Genomic DNA, 26,348 nt, shown 5'->3' on the forward strand with positions numbered 1-26,348 from the left:
CAATTGAAACCATACGTGTGCCCGCGGGCTGAAAGCGCAACAGAACGCTGGAAGACGTGTTGAGTTGGAGTGGTAAGACTGACGACCTTGTTCTAACATATAAGTCCGCGTGCGCTCCTGCTTGGTCGCTGTAACTGCTGTGGCGCAGGCAGTTGTCATACGTCATACATAGCATCCACGTCCTGTCAGGCTGATTCGCCGTCCCTCGCCTCGTCAATCTCTCGACAGCAGCCCATCTACATTCTGACCAGCCCATCATGGCGGTACCGAAACGCTTCTTGTTGCTCGCATCAGCGGCGTTTACCTGGTTTGGTCAGCGGTACGCTCCTGCGGCGACCGTCTCCAACGGCCCAATCAAAAACACATTTGCGACATTTGCGATTGTAATGTTTGTCCGCTTGTTTTGGAGTATAATCGTCTACCCGCTGTTTTTGAGTCCGCTGAGGAGTTTGCCTACACCACCGGTATGTGAGATTTTTGCAAACGCCGTTCTCTAGTATTAATGTTGCTAGGACGGGCATTTTCTGCTTGGACACTACAGACGCATCTTCAAAGACCCGACTGGTGAACCGCAACGAGATTGGATTGATACCGTGCCAAACGATGGCGTGTTACTTTATCGCTGGCTGTTTAATGAGCCGCGTATCCTGGTGACGAATCCCAAGGCGATCGGCGAGGTGCTTGTGCACAGAAATTATGAGTTTGTCAAGCCGTCGAGGTTAAGGAAAGGCCTGGGGAGGTTACTTGGAGTTGGGATTCTGCTGGCTGAGGGCGATGAGCACAAGGTATGTGTATACGCAACCTCAATATGAACGATGCTAACCTGGACGCGATTGTAGCGCCAACGGAAGCTACTGATGCCTGCCTTCAACTTCAGACACGTCAAGGATCTTTACTCCATTTTCTGGAGTAAATCGCAAGAGCTTACAGACAAGATCTCTGAGACAATTCAAAGTAGCCCCGACGGATCGTCTGTCATCGAAATTGGCCATTGGGCTTCCCGCGCAACCCTCGACATCATCGGCGTCGCAGGAATGGGCAAAGACTTTGACGCAATTAGCAACCCTGACAATGAGCTGAACGAAACCTACCGTACGATCTTCGCTGGCGCTCGCGGTGCTCAGCTCATCCAAGTCTTACTCAACCTACTTCCTCATTGGCTCGCCGTCAACCTTCCCTTGGAGCGCAACGATGTCATCGGTAACGCAGTTGAAACCATCAAGAAGGTAGCCCGCGAACTCATTCGCAACAAGCGGGAGAAGATGGAAGCTGGCGAAGCAAAGGGAACGGATATCCTCAGCGTGGCCATGGAGTCTGGCGGTTTCTCCGACGAAGACCTGGTAAATCAACTCATGACTTTCCTCGCAGCCGGCCATGAAACGACAGCCTCAGCCATGTCATGGGCTGTATATTGCTTGTGTCAACACCCTGATGTGCAGACACGCTTGCGACATGAGATCCGTTCTGAGTTGCCGGAAGCGCTGAAACCTGGCGGCCAGATTTCTTCCACCGAGATTGATCGATTGCCGTATCTGAATGCCGTGTTGCAGGAGACTATGCGTGTCTTCCCTCCCGTACCGCTCACCCTCCGCGAAACCGCCCACGACACGACCATCCAAGATCACTTCATCCCTGCAGGCACCACTATCGTAATATGCCCCTGGGCTATCAACACCTCCACCCATATGTGGGGTCCAGATGCCCGCTCCTTCAACCCGGACCGTTGGATGCAGCCTGGTACTGCCAACACGGGTGGTGCGGAGTCAAACTACGCCATCACGACTTTCTTGCACGGACCTAGAAGTTGCATTGGAAGAGACTTTGCAAAAGCGGAATTTGCATGCTTGGTCGCGAGTCTGGTTGGCAGGTTCGAGATTGAGTTCGAGAAACCAGGGCATGTGGCGGATATTCAGGGAGGCATCACGGCAAGACCTAAGGGTGGATTGAATGTCAGACTGAGGGATGTTAGTGGCGAGAAGGCGTGAACAGAGAACGCACCATTGAAGCACCATCACAATGTGAGGCGGTATTGTGGGTTGTGTATCCCTGACTAATGAACGATACGTACGCTCAATGTCGCATCTTTACGTAGCGACGTTAGCCTTCATGCATCAGGAGGTGATAGTAGCTGCTACACGGCGTACTTCTAGTGCTATCCTCTTGCAAACATCACTGTCATTTCCTGATGATGTCTATGTGGGGTAGTCGAAGACCTGTACCGATTAGCAAGGGGCATCCTAGACGTTCGTTGCGAGACGAGCCGCCGGTGGGGGGTGGGAGCGCGCGCTATTGGGTATACGCTCCTAGGCTTTACCCTAGAGTAGCCATCCGTTATAACAAAGATGCAATCTCCGAGTTGTTGCATTATATGCAGAATACTAGAACAGTTTCAACGACGATAGTTGCAGGTTAGCGCTTCGATGGTTTGGAGCTGTCCGTGGTTTTCGTTGGGCGAAGTCGGCGGCATGCGATCGAGGCAGCATGCCGCTTCTGGGCTGTGATTGGTCAAGCCCTTGGCGAAGACGGTACCACAATCGCCTGTTCTACAAGGTCTGCATAGGCGTTGACAGGCCTGGGGGCAAAGCAGATCTATGCTTTGTCGCCGTCGAAATTAGTCTGATCCTGTCCCCCCGGTGCCGCACTTCTCCGTATGTCAGTCTGAACTGCTACTGAAGAATTTTGACAAGCCTAGTCGATGTTGCAATCAGACTGGAAAACGAAGAAAATAGCAAGAGACCGTTCCAGGTTGCGTGATTCAGCGGTCTAGCGATTGGCGCGGAACACGTATTGCGTCCGTTCCGATATGCAGACAATATGCGAGAGCGCCGGGGGAAGCAAGATCGACCGAAACGGGTAAAGTCGCTATGCGCAAGGCTTGTAGCAACGACGGAAAGAGCACGATGGATGAGCGTCAGGGGGTACGTATCGCTGGTACATGCGACTTACGTAGTCGCCCACTACTGAGCTGTAGCGAGATGAGAAAGGTACTGGCCTGCCCAGCATACCCAAATGTGCTGTTCCGCGATGTGATTGGCCTGCCCAGTGCTTTACATGTGTTCCGGCTATGCACACAAATACTGACTGCAGCCCAATACATCCAAAGTGCGGCTTTTAGATGTGCCTTTTGTCGTATGTCATGTACGAACCATGTCTGATTGACCCTGCTGACAACACGTCGAGTTGGCTTATTGGCCGTCTAGTCGAATGTATGCCCTCTGGCATTTACCTAACCGCGTCTCTCAACCCAAGGAGGAATGGTACTACACGAGTGACAGCTTGCGATATGTCACGAGCGCTTAAACCTATTCGCCGTAGTAGGGCTGCGCTCACAGCATACTCAAAGGCTTCGTTGGCCCGCGTTTCCTTTTACTCTTTTGATCTGGACGGCCCCTGCTTTTCTTCACACACAACCAAAAGACGTAACAAATCAACAAAGGAGGACGTCGATCCGAACGGATGTTTGCGTGGATGGACCGTGGTGGAGTTGGACCTTCAGGATGTATGAAAAGCGATCGGCCGCTATTCAGGCCACTTAGCGTTCGCCACGTAAGTCGACATTTCTGAACTTCCTTCCTGGCTCTTGACACTGGAACAACCTTCTACGACCACTGTATAGCTGGGATGGCCTCGAAATCTTCTTTCTCCATCGTAAGGGCGAGGGATAGCAGAGTGCAGCGCACACGAAAAGTATGATGCGATACAAGGAACACGACAGACCGTTTACGAAAATCGACAACCATCAGATCGACGCAGACATGTTGAACAGGGTATCCGACAGCCCCTCCGTACATTCACCTGAGCAACTCACTCTTTCTCGCACCCTCCCCACGATAATCCAAAGCGCACATACCTAGGTACGTCTGCATCATACGAGCTCGAGGTGGAGTGCACGCTGGAGGAGAGTTTGTCAATCGATACTGGGATGATGTACGGGCTTGCTGTCGCTAAGTGGACAGGTACATTATGAACCTTGTTACAGCGATGCAGGCGATAGCGAAGAAGAGGATGAAAGAGCACGCAAGATGATGGTGTGTGTGCAGGCCGGCTGACTGACACCATCGGGACAGGGCAAAACTAAGGCCGGGGCTTTATCGGCACCACCCGTCGACACTATCCGCATGAGACCTAGCGTTGTCACGTGTCTGCCAAGTCGCGAAATTTACCCCGCCAACTGTCCTCCAACACCACAACACCATCGAATCTGTCTCTTCCGCGCGTTTGATCTCATGATCATCGACATTGCTGCATGTCACCAACGCTTCAATCGAACACCTGATCACCTCTCCTGGAAAGGAGAGAGGCATCGAACCTGTTTCCGCCGGACCGTGCGCGATGGACTCTCCACTTCTATTTGCGGTTACGCGACATTCACGGATTGGACAGCTTCAGCCCCCGATCCAAGCACAGCGGCTACACCCATCACAATTGAGCACGCAGCCAATCAAGTAAATTCGTAATGTTCATTGCATCATTAAACAAGCAGAAGCTCGGGAATAGAAAGAAGCGACTGTAAGAGGTGACGCCCGGCCTTTCCTGTTCCGTATGCCATCGCTCAATGCCAGCTCTTCCTGCATCATTCCGCCTCCGGGGACGAAAAATGAATGGCCTCAATCTGAAAGAAAACACCAAAGCGTTGTAGATGAAACAGATTCCCAAACGCCCGCACCATGACCGCTGTAACCTCAGTGAATTGCCTGCAGTCTGCGGTTGCGTTCGCAGGATAGCTCATTGATCTCGCTATCCAGGCTGCGAATCATTTCCATCGATTTCTCGATCGAAGCCCCGAACTTGTGCGGCTCCCGCTGCCACCGCCCGATGCGGTCCACCTCAGCGGCTCGGCGGCGCATCTTGGTGTTGATCTTCTCGCAGAGCTTGCAGTAAGTTCCAGTAGGAACTGTCTGCATGATGAGCTTCATACCGCACGTCTCGCCGATCCGATACTCCTTGGCGCAGTGCTGTCGGAAGTGACCCCACTTCCAGTCACCGCAGATGAACCTGTGTTGGTCGTAGAAGCACATGTTTCAGATTGGAAGAGCTTGGACGTCTGATGTTCGGTAACATGTTAGCCTTACCGACCTACTGCTTGGATACCAGACGTCGAACACTTACCTTTCGCTCCTCGTTCAAACACTGGACCTTTTTGATAGGGCCAGCGACCGCGTTCCTGGGGGTGGGTCAGCTCAGGGGCTACTTCGACCTTGAGCCTCAAAGACACATACAGAATGGTTGGATAGTAGGAGGCCTTCGACAAAGATGGCCACGGTCTATACCCAAGGGGGAGGTTGCCTGCTGGGTCCGGTGTTGCAAAAGATGGAAGACTGTCAAAGTCTATGGTCAACGACTGGAAGATGTTGTTGAACTGAATGAGATGGAGCTGATATTCGAGCAGCAGTGTACCGCTATTTATCCTTCGAAACGAACTCCTCCCGCCGACCTCGCCGGCCACCCATTCGTACCGAGCTCGCTTCGCTGTCAGGCCATGAATTGATACCATGGCCTATCCTTTCGTCGACGTGGTAGCACCCCACCGGGCTCCATCCAACGATATCGCTACGATTCACGGATCCCTCTTACTCTGACGCTAGAGTGATGCGGAGACGGGCTGAAATGATACCCTAGGCCGTGCCGGCGTTTCCAGCTGCAGACAGTTATCACATTTGCTAGGGGATCAACGTGTCGTGGCTTCATGAACCACGTAACCCTTTGTTCCCGACGCGAAAATCCCGCATGTTCCTTGTCAAACAGTCTTAGTTGGCGCTCGGAGATGTTGTGGTGTGCTGCTTTCGAGCAATCCGGACCTTTCATGCCATGGGAGATGGAGCATTCGTAAACCAAAATACGATCACGTGCCGGTTGGTGTATGCCGAGTCACAGTCCGCTTCAAGAATATTTTTTGGGCCCAACAAGCGATTGGCCAATGGCTCCCGCTATTGGTACCTCCGTGGAATCAGACGAGGCGATACACGGGCCAACCTTGAGAAATTCTGCGTTCTACGTACTCTATCCCGAGCTATGGTCAAGCGTTACAACATTCATTGACCAACGTCTGGAGAGTAAGCAGTGTCGTCGCCCTCGGTTGGGCATCGTTGTCTCTCTACATACTAGCACGCTATGTGTTCACGGTAATTCGGGCATTTCTCATTTCCTACGCTACATCTCGAGCCCGAATTTTCCGTTTGTGATCAGGCTAACACACTTGTGTAGCACCATTGAGCTTCACCGATGGTGCTCGGCTGCTTCTTGCGTCCACTAGAGATCCTCATCAGTTCTGCTTGGCTGACACACAACGTGCCGACCTTTCCACCACGAACTCGAAACACTGTTGGCCAGTCACCTTATCTCCTCAGGCTGCAGAGCTGCGTCTTAGCTATTGCATCCGGTCATCCAGCATTGCCACCAGGATGGAACGCTAGCAACATCCGCATGCATGTTGCATAGCACGGGCTGGCTCCTTCGTTCAGCTGATCTGTATCCCCACTCAACGGCTGGCTTTGCCCGTGGCCGGTCCGTTGTTAACTGACTAGGCCCTGCACGCTGACAGGCATTACTCTCTTAGATAACAGGATGGCGTGGAGTTAATGCGGAACCTAGGCCGCCATCGCATATCGAGGTAATCATCTGGACCCCCGGACACATACTAGAACCAGCCAAAGCATGCCCCATCGGAGATCCTCTGACGTGGCGAGCGGTATATGGTTGATCAAAGGAGAAGCCATATCCCTGGCGTTCGTCTCGCCATCTGTCATAGCTTTTACCAAAATGTCCGCGTTGGCTCGCCTGCCTTTCCACGCATACTCAGCGAGGAATGCTTGCTCTTGGCCTATGAAACGATCTCCTACTCGAACCGTCATTACCGGTGAGCCCGAAATGATGTATAACAAGACATGGAGTATATGGTTTAGTCAATGCGGTGGCAATATGATGCAGCCCGCTTTCGTCAATCGCCTCAACCAGTCTGCCTTGTCATCAAATGAGGCAACAATCCCACATTACCGAGCCAATTGCTACACCTCAGTTAGATTGAGCTGTACGTCCACTATCATTCTCTTCAATTGCGTACTGGGCATCCATGGCATGAGTGCGGCAAAGTGAGCCTACTCCAAGTGATGCAGAAGGTGAGGTGTCCTTGTGGTGTCATCCGGCCCAACGACGGACTTGCGTCGTGCACGGAACCACACACCAGCCATCACAATAAACATGGCAACTGCGGCCACTGCTGCGACCGTAAGTAGCCTCGCAAATAGTTGCGCAATCAATCCATCCGTTGCTGATTCCACCTCTTTTGGGCTTTCCTGACGTTGTGATTTGACATTCCATTGCATTGGCACGGAAATATGCCCAGCACTGCGCTCAGCGAGCGCCAGAACTCCTTTCTCACCAAGGCTTGACGTTGGAATTTGCTACGCGGCACTCCGCGCATACTTCTCGTCATGTGAGAGCAACGCGATGCTGGGTACGCCGCGAGTACATGGGCTGCAATGGAACTAGATAATAAGGTCGCACGCAATTTTGATCCCGAGACGAGTGAGTGCTGTGCTCTTGTGGGCCGGAGCTGCGGTCACCGGCGCCCTTTGTGCATGACAAGGCTAAGCTGCGTGTTTGCGGATTGGTGGGTGCCGCTCCTTGGTGGGTCAAATCGGTCTGGCCAGACAGGTTACATGTCCCCGCGCAAGAGTGGTATGGTTGGTCAGGACGGATGAGAATGTTCACGTATGCCGAGACCTGCGCAGACTGGATGACGAAAGACTGCCTGGAGAATAGGCATACATCACTCCACAAAGTTACACGCCTTAGTCAAGGCATGGTCCTTGGTGACCGAGAGGATTCTTGGTGTAACACGATAGATACGGTACGTTGAGCAAGTCAAGCACTTGGATGCGCAAAGAGTGCTCACTGTATTCGATCAAAATGTGGAAGGATCGAAGTGGCGGGACCTCAGGCTGAAAGTTCTGCATCGCCTTCGCTTGACCACGGAGACAGCATGTGCGTGACATTGGAAGACTTCGCTCGAGCACGGAAGGCTGTTGCATGCAACCAACCCCTAGCCGCATATGCACAAATGAGGAGGGATCAGGGGATAAGCTCATGGTCTGGCTGATGCCGCGAGTACTCCTTGGCTGACCACTATACGAGCAGCCTGTCAGACCGATGATGGTGTGCAGACACTGATCCAGAAACAAAGAAATATACAATTAGCGGAGATGTGTTGTTCATGCGAAGGATGCGGAGGAAGTGTGTTTCGCATGAATTTGGCCATCGTAACCGTGTTGGGTCACTGATGTGGCCGAACAACAAAGTGCTGATCCGGAAGAACACCAACACACAGTGATTGGGGCTGTCAAAGTCTATTCTGCCGTGCGCATGGCTTCCGTGGGCAAAGCGCCGAGAGTGTCGCACATAGACATACCTAGGTAGCCATCGGTAGACCCAATCCAGCCTCATGACGCAGAAAGAGGGGTATGCTCAGGCAAGCATTCATGTGTTGCTGAGTTTCGGATTGCGGCAATTACAGCTGGTATGAACATCCAAAAGCGGCTGAACGTTGTACGTACTAGACTTGACACTCTCCAACAGCAATTGGAGACATACAAGCTAAGCATGTGGGGCGAAAGTGGCCTACGACACCGCACCTTGACCCTCCTTAGTGGCCTGTTTGTATCAGATAACTGGCCATCGGCGCCAGAATGCTCCAGCAATTTCACGGTCGGAGAGCTATACTATAACAAAGGTGTAAATCGCCGCAATGATCCAATTGGTAGAATCAACTACAATGACAAGGATCTGCCGACACGATCGAGGTGTAAGGTCCGTTGGTTGCATCGTCCTTAACAACCGAAGGAGCGGTGACGAAACAGTAGCAAAAGGACCGATATGACATGCACGGTAAGCCGAAGCCCACCAGTGTAAGTGTGGGAAACGACGAAACGAGAACAACAAAGAAGTATCAGCACAGCCAATTGAACAGAAGTGGAAGCACTGTTTGTGCGACAACCCCGTCACGGCCGTTATCGCGACCCAAGCGCTTGACGAAACCATGGTTCCCTACGCGCCCACAACCATTGACGTAAACGAAAAATAGCAGCGGAGAAGAAAGCGAACAAGCACCATCATGCTACAAATAGTTGAGCCATTAGTTCGGAAGAGAGTCCGCACTTGTCAATTGCGTGTGCAGCAGCGTGCGTCATTAGCCTCATGCTCAACATCTAAGCGAGCGAAGGAAAATAACCTAGCCCGATTACCGGCCACGGGCATGAGATTGGGTGACGGCGCTACAATATCAGATCCAGAAACCCGAGTGCAAATAGAAGTGGCAGTCGCGGGGCTGTTGTAACGTGCAGTTAGTAGGCAGGCGCGAGGCGGAAAAAGTCGGATAACATCTGGGTATCGGTGTACGAAGGAATGCTGTTGTGAGTCTTGAATCATGTTTACGCAAAGGACCGGTAGCTTCCAGGTTCACCCAGTCTTCACCTGCTGGCGAGCTTGAGAGACTTGATGTGACGTGAATAGCCGTTGGCGGGGTTGGAGTCTCTCAGGCGACAGCCCGAAAGGAGGCTGGAAGGCCGAGTGGAGTCAATCTAGAAGCGTGTTCATGTACGATGACGGACTGTGGCTGAGGCTTCTGCGATAGTTCTATCCAACGACGAGAGCCCAGCGACTTCAGATTAGTACACAAAGATGGCTGGTCCAGCCACATCAGACAAAGGCATAGCCTTAGAAAGCTTGAGTATGGTACTCAATAGCAATGTGCTTAGCCTCGTAGCACATCTTGGCTTGTGATGTCTATCACAAGACAAGATGGAAGCATTGCTGCATAAACAAGGGCCCGATAGTAATGCCTGCTTGATATGACTGCGCCTATATCTCGAGGCAGGGAATATTTGCGCAGTGAGCGGTGAAGAACAACCACGGCTCGTCCGTTCAAAATGAATCGAACATTAGGCATGATGTGTCTTGGCATCGTCCTACTCCGTGCCAAAGCGGTGTTCTCCGATCGACCGCCGACATGCATTTCCTGGCATGCGGACTTCTTGTAGTAAGTCTGGGCCCCCTGAATCGTCCTGAGTAGGTACCAAGACTCAGTCCACATCAATCATCAAGTCCCACTTGTGAGAACGAAGCAGTCGCGCAAGTTGTTCATACGACGCGTCAGATCTGGGCGATTCCCGATTCTAACGCGTCTATGATCCCAAGCTTGCTAGCTCGGCCTTGTACACATCGTGTTATGCATCCTCCATTCCATTGATCAGAAAGTAGAAGGGGTTTTTTCGCGGTCGGCGAACAGTTACGGGAGGCCGTTTCGGACGTGGCTGGACGCGTTCTCTTCGTTGTTGTCGGCAGGCGATTGACGCCGTGAGCTTGCCGAGAGGGACCGTCGTGAGAACCGGTCGATGGTGATAGTATCCTGCTGTGTTAATAACAGAGACCAGGGCATACAAGCTGCAGTGGTCGTGAAGTGGATCGCATGCGCGTATTAGACAGGGGCGTTTGATGTTGCATTGGCAACATGGATGACTAATTATGGGGCTTCATGTCGGCCCGGGAATAAAATCGTCTCCGCCGTCCTCATCATCTGAAACGAAGCTCGATGCGTCCCGCTTCGAGTCATGCGTGTCGCTCAACAACGTCTTCCTAGTTTGCACGCATATCTGCGTACATCTTGTCTCTCATAATGTATCTGGCTTACTCCAACAGAATCCAATCGTCATTCCTCTGATGCTTGCGTCCAGCTTAATCCAGCACTAACATCGGAACTACATACTTGTGCGTCCGTTTTAGCCTTTGTGTATGCTGACAGTATCTGCCATATATGTAAAGGAAATGGCTCTATGTACATGACCCTGCTTGGCTCAGGTGCATCGTTTTGCAGCAAGTCTTCCGCTTTTTGTGAGCTACACATTCCTGCTGTTTTCTGGGTCGGCCTTCAACTATACTGGAACTCTGCGGGATTTGCATAGGCTTGTATTCGAAGAATTGAGGTGCAACATCCCTATCTAGTATTGTCCTCCACTTGCATCCAGCTGGGTATTATGCATCTTCTAATCACTCCAATACTCCAAATTCCCGCAGGATGTCTGGACCATTCCTGTTTTCATTCGTGGGCGCAGCTTGTGCAGCAAAAATACTCTCGCGGCCATTCAGAATAAATCTTAAATCATGTCTGGATCATTCTGAACAAAAGCTAGATCAAGCTTGGGCTCGCGGCGTGAAGGTCCGCGATGGACCTTGCTCTCCATATCAAAATCGTTTCCTACATGCAAGCCAATATCTTCGTCATTGCGAGTGTCATTTTGTCTAACAGCTACAACTCATCATGGGCTTCCTCGACGCTTGCCTGGCATAACCGCCCATTCTTTATCTCCACCAACGCCTCACTTCCTACACACTGACGGCACCAAAGTACGTTGCGTGGATCAAACTTTCTCTTGATCATTCTTAATCTTTCATAATTGCCACCCCAGAATGCATCCTCCCATTCTGGCTCATAGGCATCTCCTTCGTTGAAGTACGCACCGGTGTTTGGGCTGAGCCGCCGCAGCGCTTCGGTCTTGTTGTACGTGATATCTGTGTATACAGCATCAATGAGGTTCTGGGACGCAGTGTCACCGAAAGGAGATACGACGATGAGGTGCGTAAGGGTGTCGCGCCATGCAGGATTGAGAGAGCTGTGGGTGGGGTAATAAAGTGGCTCGTCGGGTGCCGCGATCATGTGGCCGATCAGGAGAGTATTCGCTACCGGACCCTGTAGGTATGTGTGTCAGCTCAATGTCGATTACATGGTACTAAGCTAAGATAGCTTACGTGTGGCTTCAACGCATCATTACTGGGACCAATCTCGGAGAGGACTGCCGCAGTTTTTTTCGCGTCCGTCAGACTCTCGGCACTGAGTAGCCTCGATCCATAAGCTGAGCCGCCGTTTGCGACTTGTTCGTTCGTGAAGTTAGCTTTGTGCATCTCCAGGTACGTTTCTGCTTGCGTCATCACAGATCGCCATTCGAGAGCGTCGGTTTTATCGTGCAAGTACGCTTCGATAGGCTCCATGAGCCGCTTGACCGCTCCATCCTGGGTGTCATAAAGCAAAAATGTCCATGAGAACGATAGAGTGGGGACCATGGGCGGCCCAGCTACCAAGTAATATCCTTGCATGCCGCCTTCTCTCAGCCTCTGCATCTCCGAGTGCAAGAAGCCTAAGAACTCGTAGAACTCGGTACCCGTGTTCGACCTTATTGAGCGAACTTGGAACGTGTGCGCGATAGTGCTTGGAGTTGGGAATGCGCGGACGACAACCTCGGTGATAACCCCGAATGTACTGCCGCCTCCGCCTCGTATAGCAAAGAACAAGTCTTCGTTGTGACATGGGTTTGCGAGAACTACTTTACCGTCTGGTGTAACAAGCGTAGCCTCAAGTAAGTTATCGGCACCCATGCCATAACGAGTCGAAAGCGGACCATGACCGCCACCTGTGAGCCATCCAATGAGCCCAACACTGGGGTTAGCGCCGGTCACGATGACCATTCCATGTCTCGCGACCACTTCCTGGACATCAATATTTGTGTGACCGGCTGCTGCGCGGACTGCAATCAAAGGCCTCTTGTAGGAACAAGATGTGGGTTGGAAGGAAGGAATGTAGTCGATGCCCCGCATGTGGTGCGTCCAGATACTCAAACTGCCGTATCCAGTACTGCGACCTTGGTAAGAGTGGCCTGTCGCCTTGATAACAAGCCGAATATTCCTTGCGCCCGCCCAGACCAAAGCTTTGCTGACTTGATCTGCGGAGGTTGCATTTACTACATAGGCTGGGTAGTTACCAATACTACAGCCGTTTTCTCCAGCGTATGGGTTGCCAGTGACGCTAGTGCCGTTGGGAAAGATAGGGTTGCAGGAGTTATTTGCCCAAATTGGATAGTCAATACTGACAGGGTTCGTAGCGTGATATGACGAGTTGTACCATTGTGAAGCAACAAGAGCGCATGCTTGCTGACTGTATTCCGGCCATGAAGGATAGCAGACTGCGCCTGGAGGAGTACCACGAATTAGTGCGCCGTGGAGTGTTTTGTTCAGATCGCTCCATTCAATGGTAGAGGGCCAGCAGCTGTCATTTGGTGTCTATTATCCGTATTAGTAGTTATCTAGATCCGCAGTCATCTCGACTCACACACTTGCACTTCCCATCCGCTGCATCGGTGTAAACAAGAACAGAAATCAGGCAGGCAAGAAAGACATGTGATCGCATATTACCTGTAACTAAATGCGATCGGGACAGTGTATATCTTATGTCAGGTTCTGTGCTCCACGTCCAGGTTTGATCAGTCCGCAGACGGCCGGTATTGGATGGATGGGGGTGTATCAGCCCAGACAGTGATGAGTATAACGAGCTTAAATAGCCTGTCTTTATCAGTATGAACGCGAGAGGATGTCCGGCAACCCCTCTTGTTATATTAGCCTGACCGTACCTCGAGTGATAAGAAAGTGAGATATGTTAACGACTATCCGCCTGTAGATCTCTCGACAGCAAGGCAATGAATAGAGAGCAGTGGTATTGAGAGACGAAATCATGAGACGATGGTATCCAGACAATGTGGGACGAACATGATCCATATTATGTTCCTAGAGCTGTTGTGGCTGACAGGCCAATGTCCGGTGAGGGGCGGACACGTGACAGGCCCCGATTTTGTTGATCCTTCGTCCTCCTAGTCCTTCCAAAACGGCTGTGATTGCGAGCAGACAGCTGATATGATGTAAGGGAGATCTTTGGACCTTTGGAGATGTCATCGAGTGTGATGTGAAGGTCTCTCCATCAGCTTCCAGCGTCTTGCGTAGCTAGCCAGCCACGCTGCAAGAGTGATAGTATCAATGCAGCCGTTTCAAACCGTGGCGCGACCCGTCGTCCTGTATCTAGATATTCGATGCAAGAGCACAAGTCTCGCATTTCGAGATAATGCCAGCATGTGAGGATGAACGCCGCGATGACCTGACAACGGGAAGATGTCAGCTTTGTGCGCCTTGAGTCGCACGGCACAACATACCTTCAAATCCGACTCAAGCAGGCCTTCCATGCTTCTTGCTCAATCTTCTCCGAACGCGACTTGGTTTGCGCGCTGGTATGTGCTCGTGGCTCGGTGCTAGAATAGGTCGCTCGGCGGCATGCATGTCGCTACCGGCTACACTTGCCCCATCCCTCAACCCTCGACGCTCTTCATCCTGGCATTGAACATCGAAGAGTGATAATCTCCAATTCGACGGCTCGTCCGGCATGCCTCCTGAGCTCCTTACCAGCACGCGCCGCGATCGCTGCATGTCGCTGACATCCGGCTCTTTCCGGAACAAAGCATCACTGAAGATGCGCTTGAAGAACCTGGGCATGGCTGATCGTGGCGATTCGCAAAATAAAAGATATAGTCGGAGATGAGTATTATGCAGGGACTCGCGGGATGCGACAAGCTTATCTAGGCTGTGTTGATGTTTTGGTGGCGAAGATGAGGGCGGCAATTGCGGGGGGGCGGGCGCCCCTGTTAAGATGATGGGCAGCGCTATTGGCCAGCATAAGAGGGCCGTGATGTTGATCTCGGACGGCCTCAGCCATTCTTCTCTCTCGAACGCGTCGACGGTGTTTGCTTTCCATGCGCTAGGCCACTTCGTCGAACAGGATCGCGCCTCAAACTATTGCCTCTGGCCGCGCGGTGTCCACTTGCGATAAAGGTTGTAAGATGGGATGAGCTGGTCCTGGCAATGCCAGTCTGCAAGCGTGTCAAGGTTGTCAGATGAGTTAGCTGTCATGATGTAAGGATAGCCGGAACGGCTGTGTCATTGCTGATGTTCAAGGTTGCGCTAATGGCTTCAGATGCCTATGACCCAGCGTCTGCGTACTGACGTGAAGATTCGGGAATGCACTTTCTATCTATTGGCTTGGTCCGCGACAAAAACACCTGTGACAGCCGTTCTTTTGCCAGCGGATGTGTCACCAGAGATCAAGCTCTGCTTTCTCACTCTCAATCCTCGTACACTCCTCTTGACAGCAGTTGAACCAATCCTCTTGCTCGCTAGGTGCCCATGCCAGCTCTCCGATTCTCCGGCCCATGCAAAAACAGTCCTCTTCGTCACATCTCCGGGTTACTGTTCGTGCATAAGACTGGCTGCTCGTCACTTTGAAGCCCTGAGCCTTCAATTCATATGCCACTGGGCATAGCGCATCAATGTAGCTCAGCCAGTCGTCGAATACAGACCATCGGAAAGCGATGTGCAATTCAAAATTCTCTTTCCAAGCGATTCCCGTCTTCAGCAACAAAGCAGAGAGAGACTGACAGGTTTGTCGAATGTGGACTACCCGGCCTGATGGTCTGCCGAATTGGGAGTCTGATGATGCCGCAGGCCCGATGACGACTTGCAGCTTCTTGAGGAACTCGCATGTGCGGACAGACGGTGCTCCGTTGTTAAACAACACCCCATCTTCGTCTTGTAAGAGCTGTGGCAGAAGCTTGACGTCAATCGAAAGACGGACGTGCTTGCACCAGGCCTCTACCGCTTCTTTTGCGAACTCACATCCAACCTCATCCTCTGCCATCCAGTACGGCATCTCATAAGCTTTGACGATAGGCTCGAATCCATGCGAGTTGTCGTGTGGATGTATAGAGCTATTGTCCACAATCTCGAAGGGTTCGTTTTGATCATCCTGGCACAACTCCAGGTAGATCATGTCTCGGAGCTCGCAGGGTAGTTTTTCCAGGATTGCGTCCAGAAGCTTCTGTCGAGCGTCTCGGTATCGCTGGGCTTTCCGTGATTCAGATAGTCTGTCGAAGTCAGTGTACGTTACATACATCTACCCGATCCACTTGTATCTTACCGGTGAAAGGACGAACGCGCACTTGACAACTCGCGTAAACACCGATCGGCCGCCTCTACTATACCTTCGGCCTGGAGCATTCTTGTGAAAATTAGCACCGAGCTCGCATACTGGACGGGAGAATCACTCACTTCTCAGCGATCTCGCGCATTTTTTATTTAGTCCAGGGACTCAAATCACCTTGTACGGACATACTGGCAGTCGGAGTGGTATCGGTCGCAGATCAAGTTACTTGGAGTAAGGGTGGCCAAGCTGGGAACTGGTACACAAAGGTTTAAAGTAGAGATTGGGGTAGAACCAAGGTGGCGGGCTGTCGCGCGAGCCCGTACTAACCCAAAAAGGCAACACATGATCTCAATTCGTGCACCTGCTGTAGACAGACGACAAACGAAATTTGCATGACGTAAGCGATGGAAGTTGCACTCAACGCAGCAGATAGAGTTGTCGCCAACAAACTATGCATTATTGAAAAAAGTATGTAACCGAGTCTCTACATTTGTCACGCGAAGTACGCCTTCGACTTCAGCGGCATTCTCTTACCCAGGTGTTTCTCTCAGCCGCGCGCATTCGCGCGCCCAAGCATCTCTCTTCTAGCATTTGATGCCTTCTGCAACAGCACCCCAGCTATCGTATACCTGTACCTCATCCCGGAACTTGCGTGTCCCAGACCATGAAGAAGCTATGCTGTTCGAGTTGGACTCTCTATTGGGAGGCGCGTTGCATGGGCCGTTCGCTTTACTCTTGTCGCAAGCTACTTTTTCCCCAGGAGAATCTTGTGCCACGGAGATACTTCCGAGGTCATCATTCGCTGTTCTACTGCCTTGCGATTTAGGGTGGGAAGTATCGGCTCCCATTTCGGGCTTTGCCTTGGGTGAAGGCGCTGATGATCGTTGATTGACTGCGCTCCTAATCCTTTCTTTTCGGCTGGTCGCACGCCTTTTAACAACCCTATCATCAATAGAGCGTTCATCATAAGATGCCGCTATAGTGTACCAAGATGGTGGAGCAATCATACCACCTTCTACAGAGAGCCACTTGATGATTCGGTTATCACGAAGCGCGTTGAGTTCGTCGTCATATAGATACAAACTCGCAGCTGGATCAATAAGTGACCCTGAGACTGTGAACAGATTTGCATCGAGCGCACGTTGTTCCGCTTCCGCGAATACTTTCTCGGCATCGCGTAGTTCGCATATTAGCTAAGTATAGTACCTTGGAACGAAATCAAGCGACTAGCAACGAATAAAGAGTTCAGGAAGGTCGCCTCCGGCAAAATCATCATGGTCGTCACAGCTGAGAAGACCACAGACAGTGGTGCTAGTGCTGGTAGGTTGAACGCAAGAACTGTTAGACCTGACTACTTCCTTACTCCTGACGAGCTCTATTGCCTGAAGGCCGCGCCCTGGATCGTCGAGGCTGTCAACGAAGAGTCGTAGAGCTATTTAGCTTAGTAATGGGAACCATTTTTACCCTTGGAACGAGCTTTTGAGATGGAGTGAATGCGATGAAATTATTCGATGGTGGGTGTGATGAGAACTCAACCCCAATGATTATCGCGATACATTAGGCCTCTACCGCCGAAAAAGCGGCTTTACACTCTCGTGGATGAAGGTTGATGATACCTAGGTAGCGAAGAAACCCAAGTAGACGGACGGACCATGGCTTCACGCTAACGCGAATCGAAACCATCATGACGTCGATTCTATATTTCTCGCGTCACTATCACAACATGATTCCTGATCGCTCTTTTTTCCATTCTAATATCGTGTACACAGCAGATTTCGATCAGAGTAACTCTAACGTGCTGGTTGTACTTACTGTCCGCATCAACACCACATGCCTAGCCAGGATGCTCTAGATAGCTTTTGATTCTTTTGCTAGAGCGACTACTCTATGAAGATTCGAAAACATCGCATTGAAATATCCCCATCGTACCACCAAAACTCCAAACTCCTCCCCCGCCGAACCATATAACGCAAGACACAGTACCATATCCCCGTCACCAAGATATCACCAAGTCTTGAGAATCGTCGGACCTATGATCGATCTCTCTTCTGGCAAAACGCACAATTCTTATAGTGCATCAACCGGATGCGCATCGTGGTATCGAGAGGGTCCACCAGAAAACGTGTTTGTCCCTGATCATCTGCCCACTGTGCGGCGGCCATGCTCCAGCCCCCCATATTGCTGAGCTTTCTAAGCTCGTGTTCGACTTCGGCGGTAAAGGATGACTCGGTACTGGGAGACCTCCGATGGGGTGGTCTGACGGAGAGGGGGTCCGGAGCGGTGTAGCTCAGGAGACGGAGTGACGGGGGTAGGAGGAGCGAGTCTTTATCTTCAAGGCCCGACACCAAGTGCTTCTGTAGGACAGTCTCTGGCATGCGTGGTGTAGATATGGGTGTGGATTCTGTTGTGGCTGGGCTCTGGACCTCGGGTATAGCAGGCGCTTCGTCTGCCGGAGCACGTCGATTACCAGCGATATCAGCCCAGGTAGTACCCATTGGCGCAGCAGTATTGTCTTTCGCAGCGTGTGGCCCGATGGGCAGTGAGAATACCGGGATGTCTTCTTGTACTGGCTCTTCGTCATAATCTTGCGATTCATCTTCTTGCACAGCGCCTCGTGGGCGGTTGGCTTGTCCTTGATCCCGCAGGTATCGCACCGACTGCTTCTGGTTGTACGTCTCTACTTTGAGCACGACATGCCCCAGGCGGGTCTGATCTGTCGCCGCTTGGGCGCGCGCCGCCTCTTCTTTTGTGCGGAAGCCGATGACAATAGTAGTGACATTACTATTGGGATATACGTTCTTGAAGCTGGCTGGGTTGTATTTGGCGAATATACTGCGAATCTCATCAGTCGCGAAATAGCCGGGAACGTTCTTGACAAAGATGAGGTGCTCGTTTGGCGCTTTGGTGCTATGGGGTGAAGGCATCGTAGCGGTTGAGCAGCGGAGTAGAGATTTCTGTCTGTCGAGGGTAGTCGCGATAGTGTTGGGGGTCAAAAGAGTCTAGTCGATATTTGAAAGATAAGCGACGGTGTGTACCAAAGTGAATGTAGCAATGAGAATCGAGAAAATGTAAGAGCAAGTGAAATGCCGTGTCCTGAAGGGTGCTCAGAACGTTTGCGTGCTACCTTAGTGAGTAGAAGAAGGGTGCAAGGGTCCTACAGTTTCACTCCAAGAGTCGCGCGCGTGTTTTCAAACAGGATGTAGCCGTGCAGATAAATGAGAATTATAGACTATGCCGGAGCAGCCATCTCCCATATAGCTCAGCTAGAGCATACCCATGTTCTTGGTACGCGAACAGATGGTACGGTGCGTAAGCGAACGATACAGGGCAAAAGATGGTAAAGAAGCGTGTGACTTCTGGAAGTGATCAATCGCATCGTAATGGGCCCAACATAGCCCAACAGGGTCTTTACGCCGCCAGGTAGCACGGAAACAATCTTAGATCTTGCGATCAGTCAAAACAAGTATCACTAGAGATATCACTACATACACTGTGACATAGCATGCAGTATACGTTGTGGTATGCGGCAGTGTTGAAGCGTGCTGTTGTTTACTGCACTATCGCTTTTAGCCTAGCTTGCTCAACTGCTGGCGCACCTCGGTATCCCTGTAGGTGCATGCATACGGAGTGCAGAAAGCACAAGGTTTCTCTCATGCTCAAAAGTTTGTATAGCTTGATGGTATCGTTAGTGTCGTATATTTGGATTCTTTCGACAACTCTGGTCGATCTCAATCATCACCACAAAATATCAGAACAACGTTGTTGTGACAGGGGTATTCATTATATATTCGTTTTAGGCATCATCGACCAAATCTTCTATCTAGACCTTAATGATAACCTTGTGGGGCGCAGCCTGTTCCTCGGGCTCGTTGAAGATGTTGACTGGCCAGCGGGGCTTGTTGGCAATGTATGGGATGTTGAAGCGGCGAGGCTCGTCCTTGCCAATCTGTTCAACCTTCTGGAAGTCCTCCTCTGATATCTCGACCTCCTTGAAGTTCTCTTGGATGCGCGATGCGGTGACGGACTTGGGGATGACGGAGTGGCCACCCTTCTGGGCCCAGGCGAGGATGACTTGTGCGGGGGAGGCGCCAATGCGGCTGGCAATCTCCTTGATGACCTTGTGCTGGACGAGAAGGGGCTCGCCGATCATGTTGTTACCGAAAGCCTGAGCGATGTTAGTACATGTCCGCCGGGGTAGAACAGGAAAATGCTTACAGAGTACTCGGTGACGTGAATGTTCTTCTCCTTGCAGTACTGGATGAGCTCTGGCTGGAGGAGACGGGGGTGGCGCTCGATCTGGTTGGCAGCGGGGGTGACACCAGTGCCGTCAATGAGGGCCTGGAGGTGCTCCTTGGTGTGGTTGGAGACACCAACAGCACGCGCCTTCTCCTTGGGCAGCTTTGTCATGGCCTTCCATGTGTCGACGATGGAGATGTCGTCGAGCATCTTGACGTCCTCACCCTCGAGAGGGAAGAGGTTGTTGTGTACGTCGCCGCGCTCGTCGAAAGCAACGGGGAAGTGGACGAGGTAAAGGTCTAGGTACTCGAGGCCAAGCTCGGCCAGGCAGTCGTCAAGAGCGGCGGGGACATCCTCGGGTCGGTGCTGGGAGTTCCAGAGCTTGGATGTGATGAAGACGTCCTCACGCTTTAGGTTGGGGACCTCGCCGCCAAAGGCCTTCTTGAGAGCCTCTGCGATCTCCTTCTGGTTGCCATAGACCTTGGCGAGGTCCAGGTGACGGTATCCAGCCTTGAGAGCCTCAAGGACAGCGGCGCCGACCTGACCAGGCTCAGCTTGCCATGTGCCGAAACCGAGTTGGCTGCGACTATTAGAAACCGCCATGTTTTCTGAGAGATACTTGATCGGGTACTTACGGGATGGCAGCGCCAGTGTTGAGAGTAACCTTCCTTCCGAGAGACATGATTGCAATTGGATTGTTTAGGGTATAGAGAGAAAAAGTAAAGAGTTTGTGGTGGTCTCGAATGCGGGCGTTCTGGACTTATAAACGCTGTCTGGGGAAAAAGTTCGGAGGTGAGGGGTCGGTGACGTCTCCGACATTTTTGAGCCCCAGACGGCTTCATCTCCATGTTTGGTAGCCGCCTCCGCGCGTCAAAACTCCTCCGACGGTCCACCTCGCATCATGGATTGGCTCGCCTTCACCAGACTCCAGGTGGTCATGTCTCAACAAGCATCATCCATCGGCGCGATGGGGGTGATGAGGCTTAACAGCATCTGCCGGCGATCTACCGCGGAGTTGTCGCGCTGTCATTGGTGGATGAAATGTGGCAAATGCGCAGTCTCTTTACGCGGCGTCCAGGGACCGGGTCGCAATCGCCTGTCGTGTAGGATAGCCGCCGGGCAGCTACTGTATGGCGGTTGCATGTCGAGAATGGGGTTGGGTTGGCGGCAGCTGGGGGGGAGATGCCTCGGAGGAGGTCGAATGAGTGACCCACTCTGCCTCCACATGGCCTCATCCTACGTGGTCGAGACACGTGAATGTTATCTCATTCTAGCCCATTCTCGCTCATGTTTGTTGTAAACAAAGAGATCTCCGCTTGTTTCTAGCCTCTGCCCCAACGGATGCACTACTCACAAGAACTGAGTGTCAGTTACTTAGCAGCTGGCTGAATGAAGTAATTACTTAGGTGTCAAGGATGCCCATTGTTTGACCCAGTTGCAGCGAATGCAAGCTATTCAAGACACTAGACACCACAGCGAATTCCGAAGGCATTTGTGAGGTTCCGCATAGTCAGCAATCTAAACAAAGCCAGCAGATGCTTTCGGATACATTTGTAGACACAGTCAAAAGAAGCACAAGCGTGACCATGTACAGACTCCATTTGAACCTAAGGATGCAAGTCCTCATAGAGGAGCGTGGTGGGATCTAGATCGTCCTCATCTTCCTCCTCGCTGGCTTCTTCTCCTACTGGTCGAATAACACCAGCAGAGCCAGAAACCGCGACATGCTATGGAGCAGTCGGTCTAGCCAGCAAAGTAGCCCACCTTAGGCGCTGTCCATCTCGATCAACAGAACCCAAACAAGCTGAAATATTTCTCCCAAACGCCATCCATGTGTTCCATGCCCATCCATTAATATACGTACAGCCTATGCTAGACAATTCCATAGTCCTTCGCAAGCAGTGACCGATAGCGCGGTACAAGGTAGATTCCTAATCGTCGCTGTCGTACTCATCTTCCTCAGCTAGTAAAGCTGGGTACTGGCGGCGACGTAGATCCTCCTGGAGGCCGCCTTCACTTTCGGGGTCGACGTAACCTCCACCGCCGACAAGAGAAAGCAGCACGGGGAGCAGGATAAGTGCATGCGTGCTTGCCCATAGTACGAGTGCAACCCAGACGCGGAAGTAGTAAATTTCAAAGATCTAGTGCGCTGTTAGTATATGGTGATGGCGTTAGGACCGAGATGACACATACCTTACTCCTAGTGAAAGCTAACACGCCCACACCCAGGATCTTCGTGATTGTGATACCACTAATCACGCTGCTGGCCACGTTGACCATGGCCGTCCAGGCACGAGCATCACGACCGCGGAAGCGGTGTCGTGGTGCTTTCTCCATGGTAGCACGGCTGGGGAAGGTGAACGCACGGGCGATGTGTGCCGTAAACTCAACGCTGATACCGACGCAGATGATAAGGTTGACGAGCGATACCGCATTGAGTGATACACCGAGGACAGCCATGGAGCCAATGATGGCAGACACGGTCATACCAACAACGAGGGTGACGACCAGGCCAGTGGCAAGGGAGCCCAGCATGATAGTGGTGATGACCAACACCGCAGCAAGAGCAGATCCGATGAGCGCACCGGCTAGGCGAACGATGGTTGTGTACTGATCGAAGAAGATGTAGAACTTGGAGTACGGGAACACCTCTGCGTCCACATCCTTGGATATTTCTTTGGAGATGCGACGTGCGGCATTGTAAGCAGAGATGAAATCACTCTGGGAGCGAAGAGGGGTATGCGAAGTGCGGAAGTGCGATGCGGGAATGGTGAGGTGCTTTGAGTCAATGACGAGAGCATCGGAGTAAGCAGCCTTTCCACCAAGAGGGCAGTCCTCGGTGGTATCTGCCTCGATCCAGAGCTTAAGGTAGTGGATGAATTCCTCGCCTTCGGGCATGCCAGATAGAGTCATGTTCCACGGTGGTTGGCGGTCCTGGAAGCACGGCTTTCCCTTGTCGTCGACGCAGCACTTCTCATTCTCAGGGTTCAGCCATAGGAAGTAGTCGTCTAACCAGTTAGCGGCTGAGGCTGCTAGGTGTGAGACCTCAGGTCGCTTGCGCTCCGCTTCGATGATGTTTGCCAAGCTCTCTCGGTCGCAAGTAGAAAAGCGACCACATAACTCTTTCTGGGACTTTCGCTCGGTAACATTCAGCTCCTTGGTGACGAAGTAGACTGGGGGACCGACGTCGAGGTAATCGTAAAGATCGTTGAAGTAAGGAATGAGATAGGAATCACTTGGGATAGCAATGCGCTGATCGAGGCCAAGCTCTACGCTGGGGAAGAGGGCGAGACCGGCTGTGAAGATGCCAAAGAACAGAGCAATAATGCCGACCTTCGTCTTCTTTCCCAGAATTGCCGGAGCATACGTCTTACGAATGAAGCGCTGTAGTGCACCTTCTTCGCCAGCTCCGTATCCCATACCGCCATTGAGATAACCAGGATCGGCCTTGCCGACACGAACACAGGGAAAGCAGTCAGCACGGTTTGTCTCAACGCGTTGCTGGTTCAAGGCGAGCACGGCGATGAACATGGTGACTTGAAGAATGGCGTTGATGAAGACAGCTCCGGCAGCATATGCTGCGAAGTTTCGAACAGCTGGCATGCCTACGGCACATCCAAGAGCGAAAGCAGTGGTTTCGGTGAGTGCGGAAAGTAAAATGGAAGGACCCATGCGTCCGAGAGCACGGGACACGCGTTCTGGAATACTGCCCTCGGGGTGGCTAATGTTGATGCGCTCAAACTCGTGAACGATGAGAAAGATGTTGTCAACGCCGACAGCCAGAACAAGGAACGGAATGACTTCTGCTATAATCAAGGTGACCTTGATACCAGCTGCCGAGAACAGACCGACCGACGCAGACACGGACATGAGCACAATCAAGATGCCGACAGTGCCGAGCATGAACTTGGACTGCACAAAAGCATTCGCCGGGTTGCGAAGGACGGATCGAACAGTGAGAGTGGTGGAGCCCAAAGCCAGGGACGCGTACAAGAACATGATAATGTAGCTGATGACCACAATCTTGGCATCAGTGTTGGTGCTCTTGCTCAGCTCCTGCTCAAGACTGACTTCGGTGTTGAAGCTCAGGCGCAGCCCCCTCTTATGAGCTTCGTCAGATACGAACTTAAGGTAATTCTTCATCTCATTTTCGAAGTCCATAGCGCGCTGTTCTTCCGGGGTGCCCTTGGGATAGTTCTGCACGACCCAGGTGACGACGAGTGCTTTTGCGTCCAAGACGGTTTCGTTAACACCACCAAAGAGAAGGTGAGGGTCGAGCGGCTGCTGGAACGTGGGTAAGCATTGGGATGGGTTGTCGACGCATTGCAGTAGGTCGTCTTGCCAGCTGTCTGGGGATACGTTTGCAAAGTCGCCTTGAAAGTATCCAGTGACAGACTGAACGACACAGTCGTCGCCTACCGGCTTGAAACAGACCTTATCAAGCGTCACACCATGTTCGTAGGACTTGAGACGCTGAATCTGATTCTCTACACCAAACCACCAGTCAAGCGTCTCATAACTGAGAACAGGACCGGAACCTTCGAGCGTGTCGTTGACGAGGAAGGCTTGTTCAGCACGGAAGAAAGGACCGAACTTCTCATCGAAAAAGGTCTTCTCCTGTGCGGCAGCTGAATCGGGAGAAACCCATAGATTGACAGGGTCGGTTTCAATCTGGAAGCGCAACCATCCCAGGCTCATCAGACCCACTACGATAACACTGGTGGCAATAGTGATGGCAGGGAAGCGAGCGCAGACGTATCCGAGGCGGCTGAACATGCGGTCGCACCATGTGTTGATGAAATAGTGCTTGGTAGGGCGATCCAGCATGCCAACGTTGTGTACTATATCACCTTCGTCCTCATCGTCGCTAGGGCTTGTATCCTGCAAGAGGCGCATGCGCTCGGTCTTGTGTTTCGAGTGGTTCTGGTAGGCAACATGGCCCGCGACGGCGGTACATAGCAAGCCGAGGAAGAATGAGTAGATTATGATGACGGCGAAGGAAAGGCACGGCAGTAGGCCAACGTGACACTGCTTCTCCTCTTGAACTTCTGGCAGCTCCGTGCAGGACCCACCACAGTCAAGGCAGGCGCAACGGTACTTTTCATCGTCGGTGTCGCAGGGGTAGGCGTGCTTGTTCATCGCGTCCATTCCAGGAAAGTCAGCCTCGTTTGGGTGGGGGAAGTTTATCTGGAAAGGCGAGCCCAGGAACTTCTTGTCGCCAAGGAACTTCAGAAACTGTGTGTAGTTCTTCGCGCCTCCTCCAACAAAGTCCATGGCCTTGCCGTTTGTCGCACCGAACTTGACATCCTTGCAGCTGTCATAGAAGGTCGACGCGTACTTGTCGGATACCAGCGTATCCAGCTCGGTCACCAAGTACTTGTCGCCCTTTGGCTCGGTTCGCGTGACATTGATGAAAGTAGACTGGTCGGGGGAGCAGGTAAAGGTACAGAACTGGTTGTAGAAGTTTTCCTTGCAAGCAGGGCAGGCGTTGATGATGGGCGTGGCGCGGTCGAGGTTCGTCTTGAGAGCGTCGAGCTGGTCTTCATCGCAACAGACGTCACTGTCAGACCACTGGTCACCGCAGATGTCGACCAACTTCTTGCGCACGGCGTTGTCGGGCGTCTTCGCGAGACCGTTGTCAGGGCAGGGCAGCTCTGATCCAAAGAAGCTCTGCTTTCCACATTGGCCGCGTATCGCGCACCTTCCCTTTTCGTGCTTGGTCGTGAGGTCTGGTCCTGCGACAGCTGCTCCGGCGAGGATGGAGACCAGGCCAATCGTCATGGCCTTCCATCCTCGCGTGCACTGCTGCACCATCTTGTTGGATGCGCCTGAGCGCGGAGACTAGGCGGGTCTCGGTATCGCAGGGAGAAGCGAATGCGAAGGTATGCTGAGAGATGCGAGGAACACGAAGATGTAATGGAGTTCGTGGGGGATGGGGTGTGGATGACTATGCGTGCGAGCCGAGGTGGCGGGTAAAGCTATCGAGAGCTGTGAGAGTGTGGGAACGGAGGGCGGTTAGCACATTAGCGTTATCATCAAAACAACGAAAGAATGACGCAAGTTGCACAGGTCGGCGTGTGCTGCGTTGGATAGAGTGTGCACAGGAACAGGTCCACTGTGGAGATGGGTGTTGTTATGAGGCGTGGACGCGCAGGCAACTGCACAATGTCTAGGGGTGCAGACGTCACTGCCCCGGCTTGGCTAAAATGCGCGCCGGCCCAGGAACTATGGGCTATCCCCTGTCACGCGTGTCAGCCACCATTGCCAT

General features: G+C 52.2%; 7 protein-coding genes across 7 annotated transcripts; 1 reads left to right on the top strand and 6 right to left on the bottom strand.

The window, feature by feature from the left end:
• Window positions 1-257: 257 nt before the first annotated feature.
• On the top strand, window positions 258-1,985 carry ACET3X_001586 (uncharacterized protein; the record flags this gene model as incomplete). Its single annotated transcript, XM_069446893.1, has 3 exons — window positions 258-464; window positions 513-785; window positions 840-1,985. The coding sequence occupies 3 exons, from the start codon at window positions 258-260 to the stop codon at window positions 1,983-1,985; spliced, it is 1,626 nt and encodes a 541-aa protein (XP_069311828.1).
• Window positions 1,986-4,912: 2,927 nt separating this feature from the next.
• On the bottom strand, window positions 4,913-5,494 carry ACET3X_001587 (uncharacterized protein; the record flags this gene model as incomplete). The annotated part of the gene is made up of 3 exons (XM_069446894.1): window positions 4,913-5,044; window positions 5,110-5,164; window positions 5,220-5,494. 3 exons carry the CDS (start codon window positions 5,492-5,494, stop codon window positions 4,913-4,915), a joined length of 462 nt encoding a protein of 153 aa, XP_069311829.1.
• A 5,653-nt stretch (window positions 5,495-11,147) lies between these two features.
• Window positions 11,148-13,231, bottom strand: ACET3X_001588 (uncharacterized protein; the record flags this gene model as incomplete). The annotated part of the gene is made up of 4 exons (XM_069446895.1): window positions 11,148-11,248; window positions 11,389-11,740; window positions 11,800-13,104; window positions 13,154-13,231. 4 exons carry the CDS (start codon window positions 13,229-13,231, stop codon window positions 11,148-11,150), a joined length of 1,836 nt encoding a protein of 611 aa, XP_069311830.1.
• Window positions 13,232-13,795: 564 nt separating this feature from the next.
• On the bottom strand, window positions 13,796-14,054 carry ACET3X_001589 (uncharacterized protein; the record flags this gene model as incomplete). The annotated part of the gene is made up of 2 exons (XM_069446896.1): window positions 13,796-13,969; window positions 14,025-14,054. 2 exons carry the CDS (start codon window positions 14,052-14,054, stop codon window positions 13,796-13,798), a joined length of 204 nt encoding a protein of 67 aa, XP_069311831.1.
• A 3,820-nt stretch (window positions 14,055-17,874) lies between these two features.
• Window positions 17,875-18,768, bottom strand: ACET3X_001590 (uncharacterized protein; the record flags this gene model as incomplete). The annotated part of the gene is made up of 1 exon (XM_069446899.1): window positions 17,875-18,768. The coding sequence occupies one exon, from the start codon at window positions 18,766-18,768 to the stop codon at window positions 17,875-17,877; it is 894 nt and encodes a 297-aa protein (XP_069311832.1).
• An 837-nt stretch (window positions 18,769-19,605) lies between these two features.
• Window positions 19,606-21,267, bottom strand: ACET3X_001591 (uncharacterized protein). Its single transcript, XM_069446900.1, has 3 exons — window positions 20,716-21,267; window positions 20,060-20,660; window positions 19,606-20,009 (listed from the first exon to the last, which is right to left on the bottom strand). Exons 1-3 carry the CDS (start codon window positions 20,760-20,762, stop codon window positions 19,665-19,667), a joined length of 993 nt encoding a protein of 330 aa, XP_069311833.1. The 5' UTR covers window positions 20,763-21,267; the 3' UTR covers window positions 19,606-19,664.
• Window positions 21,268-21,625: 358 nt separating this feature from the next.
• On the bottom strand, window positions 21,626-26,223 carry ACET3X_001592 (uncharacterized protein). Its single transcript, XM_069446901.1, has 2 exons — window positions 22,274-26,223; window positions 21,626-22,221 (listed from the first exon to the last, which is right to left on the bottom strand). Exons 1-2 carry the CDS (start codon window positions 25,892-25,894, stop codon window positions 22,012-22,014), a joined length of 3,831 nt encoding a protein of 1,276 aa, XP_069311834.1. The 5' UTR covers window positions 25,895-26,223; the 3' UTR covers window positions 21,626-22,011.
• Window positions 26,224-26,348: the final 125 nt, after the last annotated feature.

The sequence above is a fragment of the Alternaria dauci genome, chromosome 1 (assembly GCF_042100115.1).
Source record: "Alternaria dauci strain A2016 chromosome 1, whole genome shotgun sequence".
In the NCBI taxonomy this organism is placed as follows: Eukaryota; Fungi; Ascomycota; class Dothideomycetes; order Pleosporales; family Pleosporaceae; genus Alternaria; species Alternaria dauci.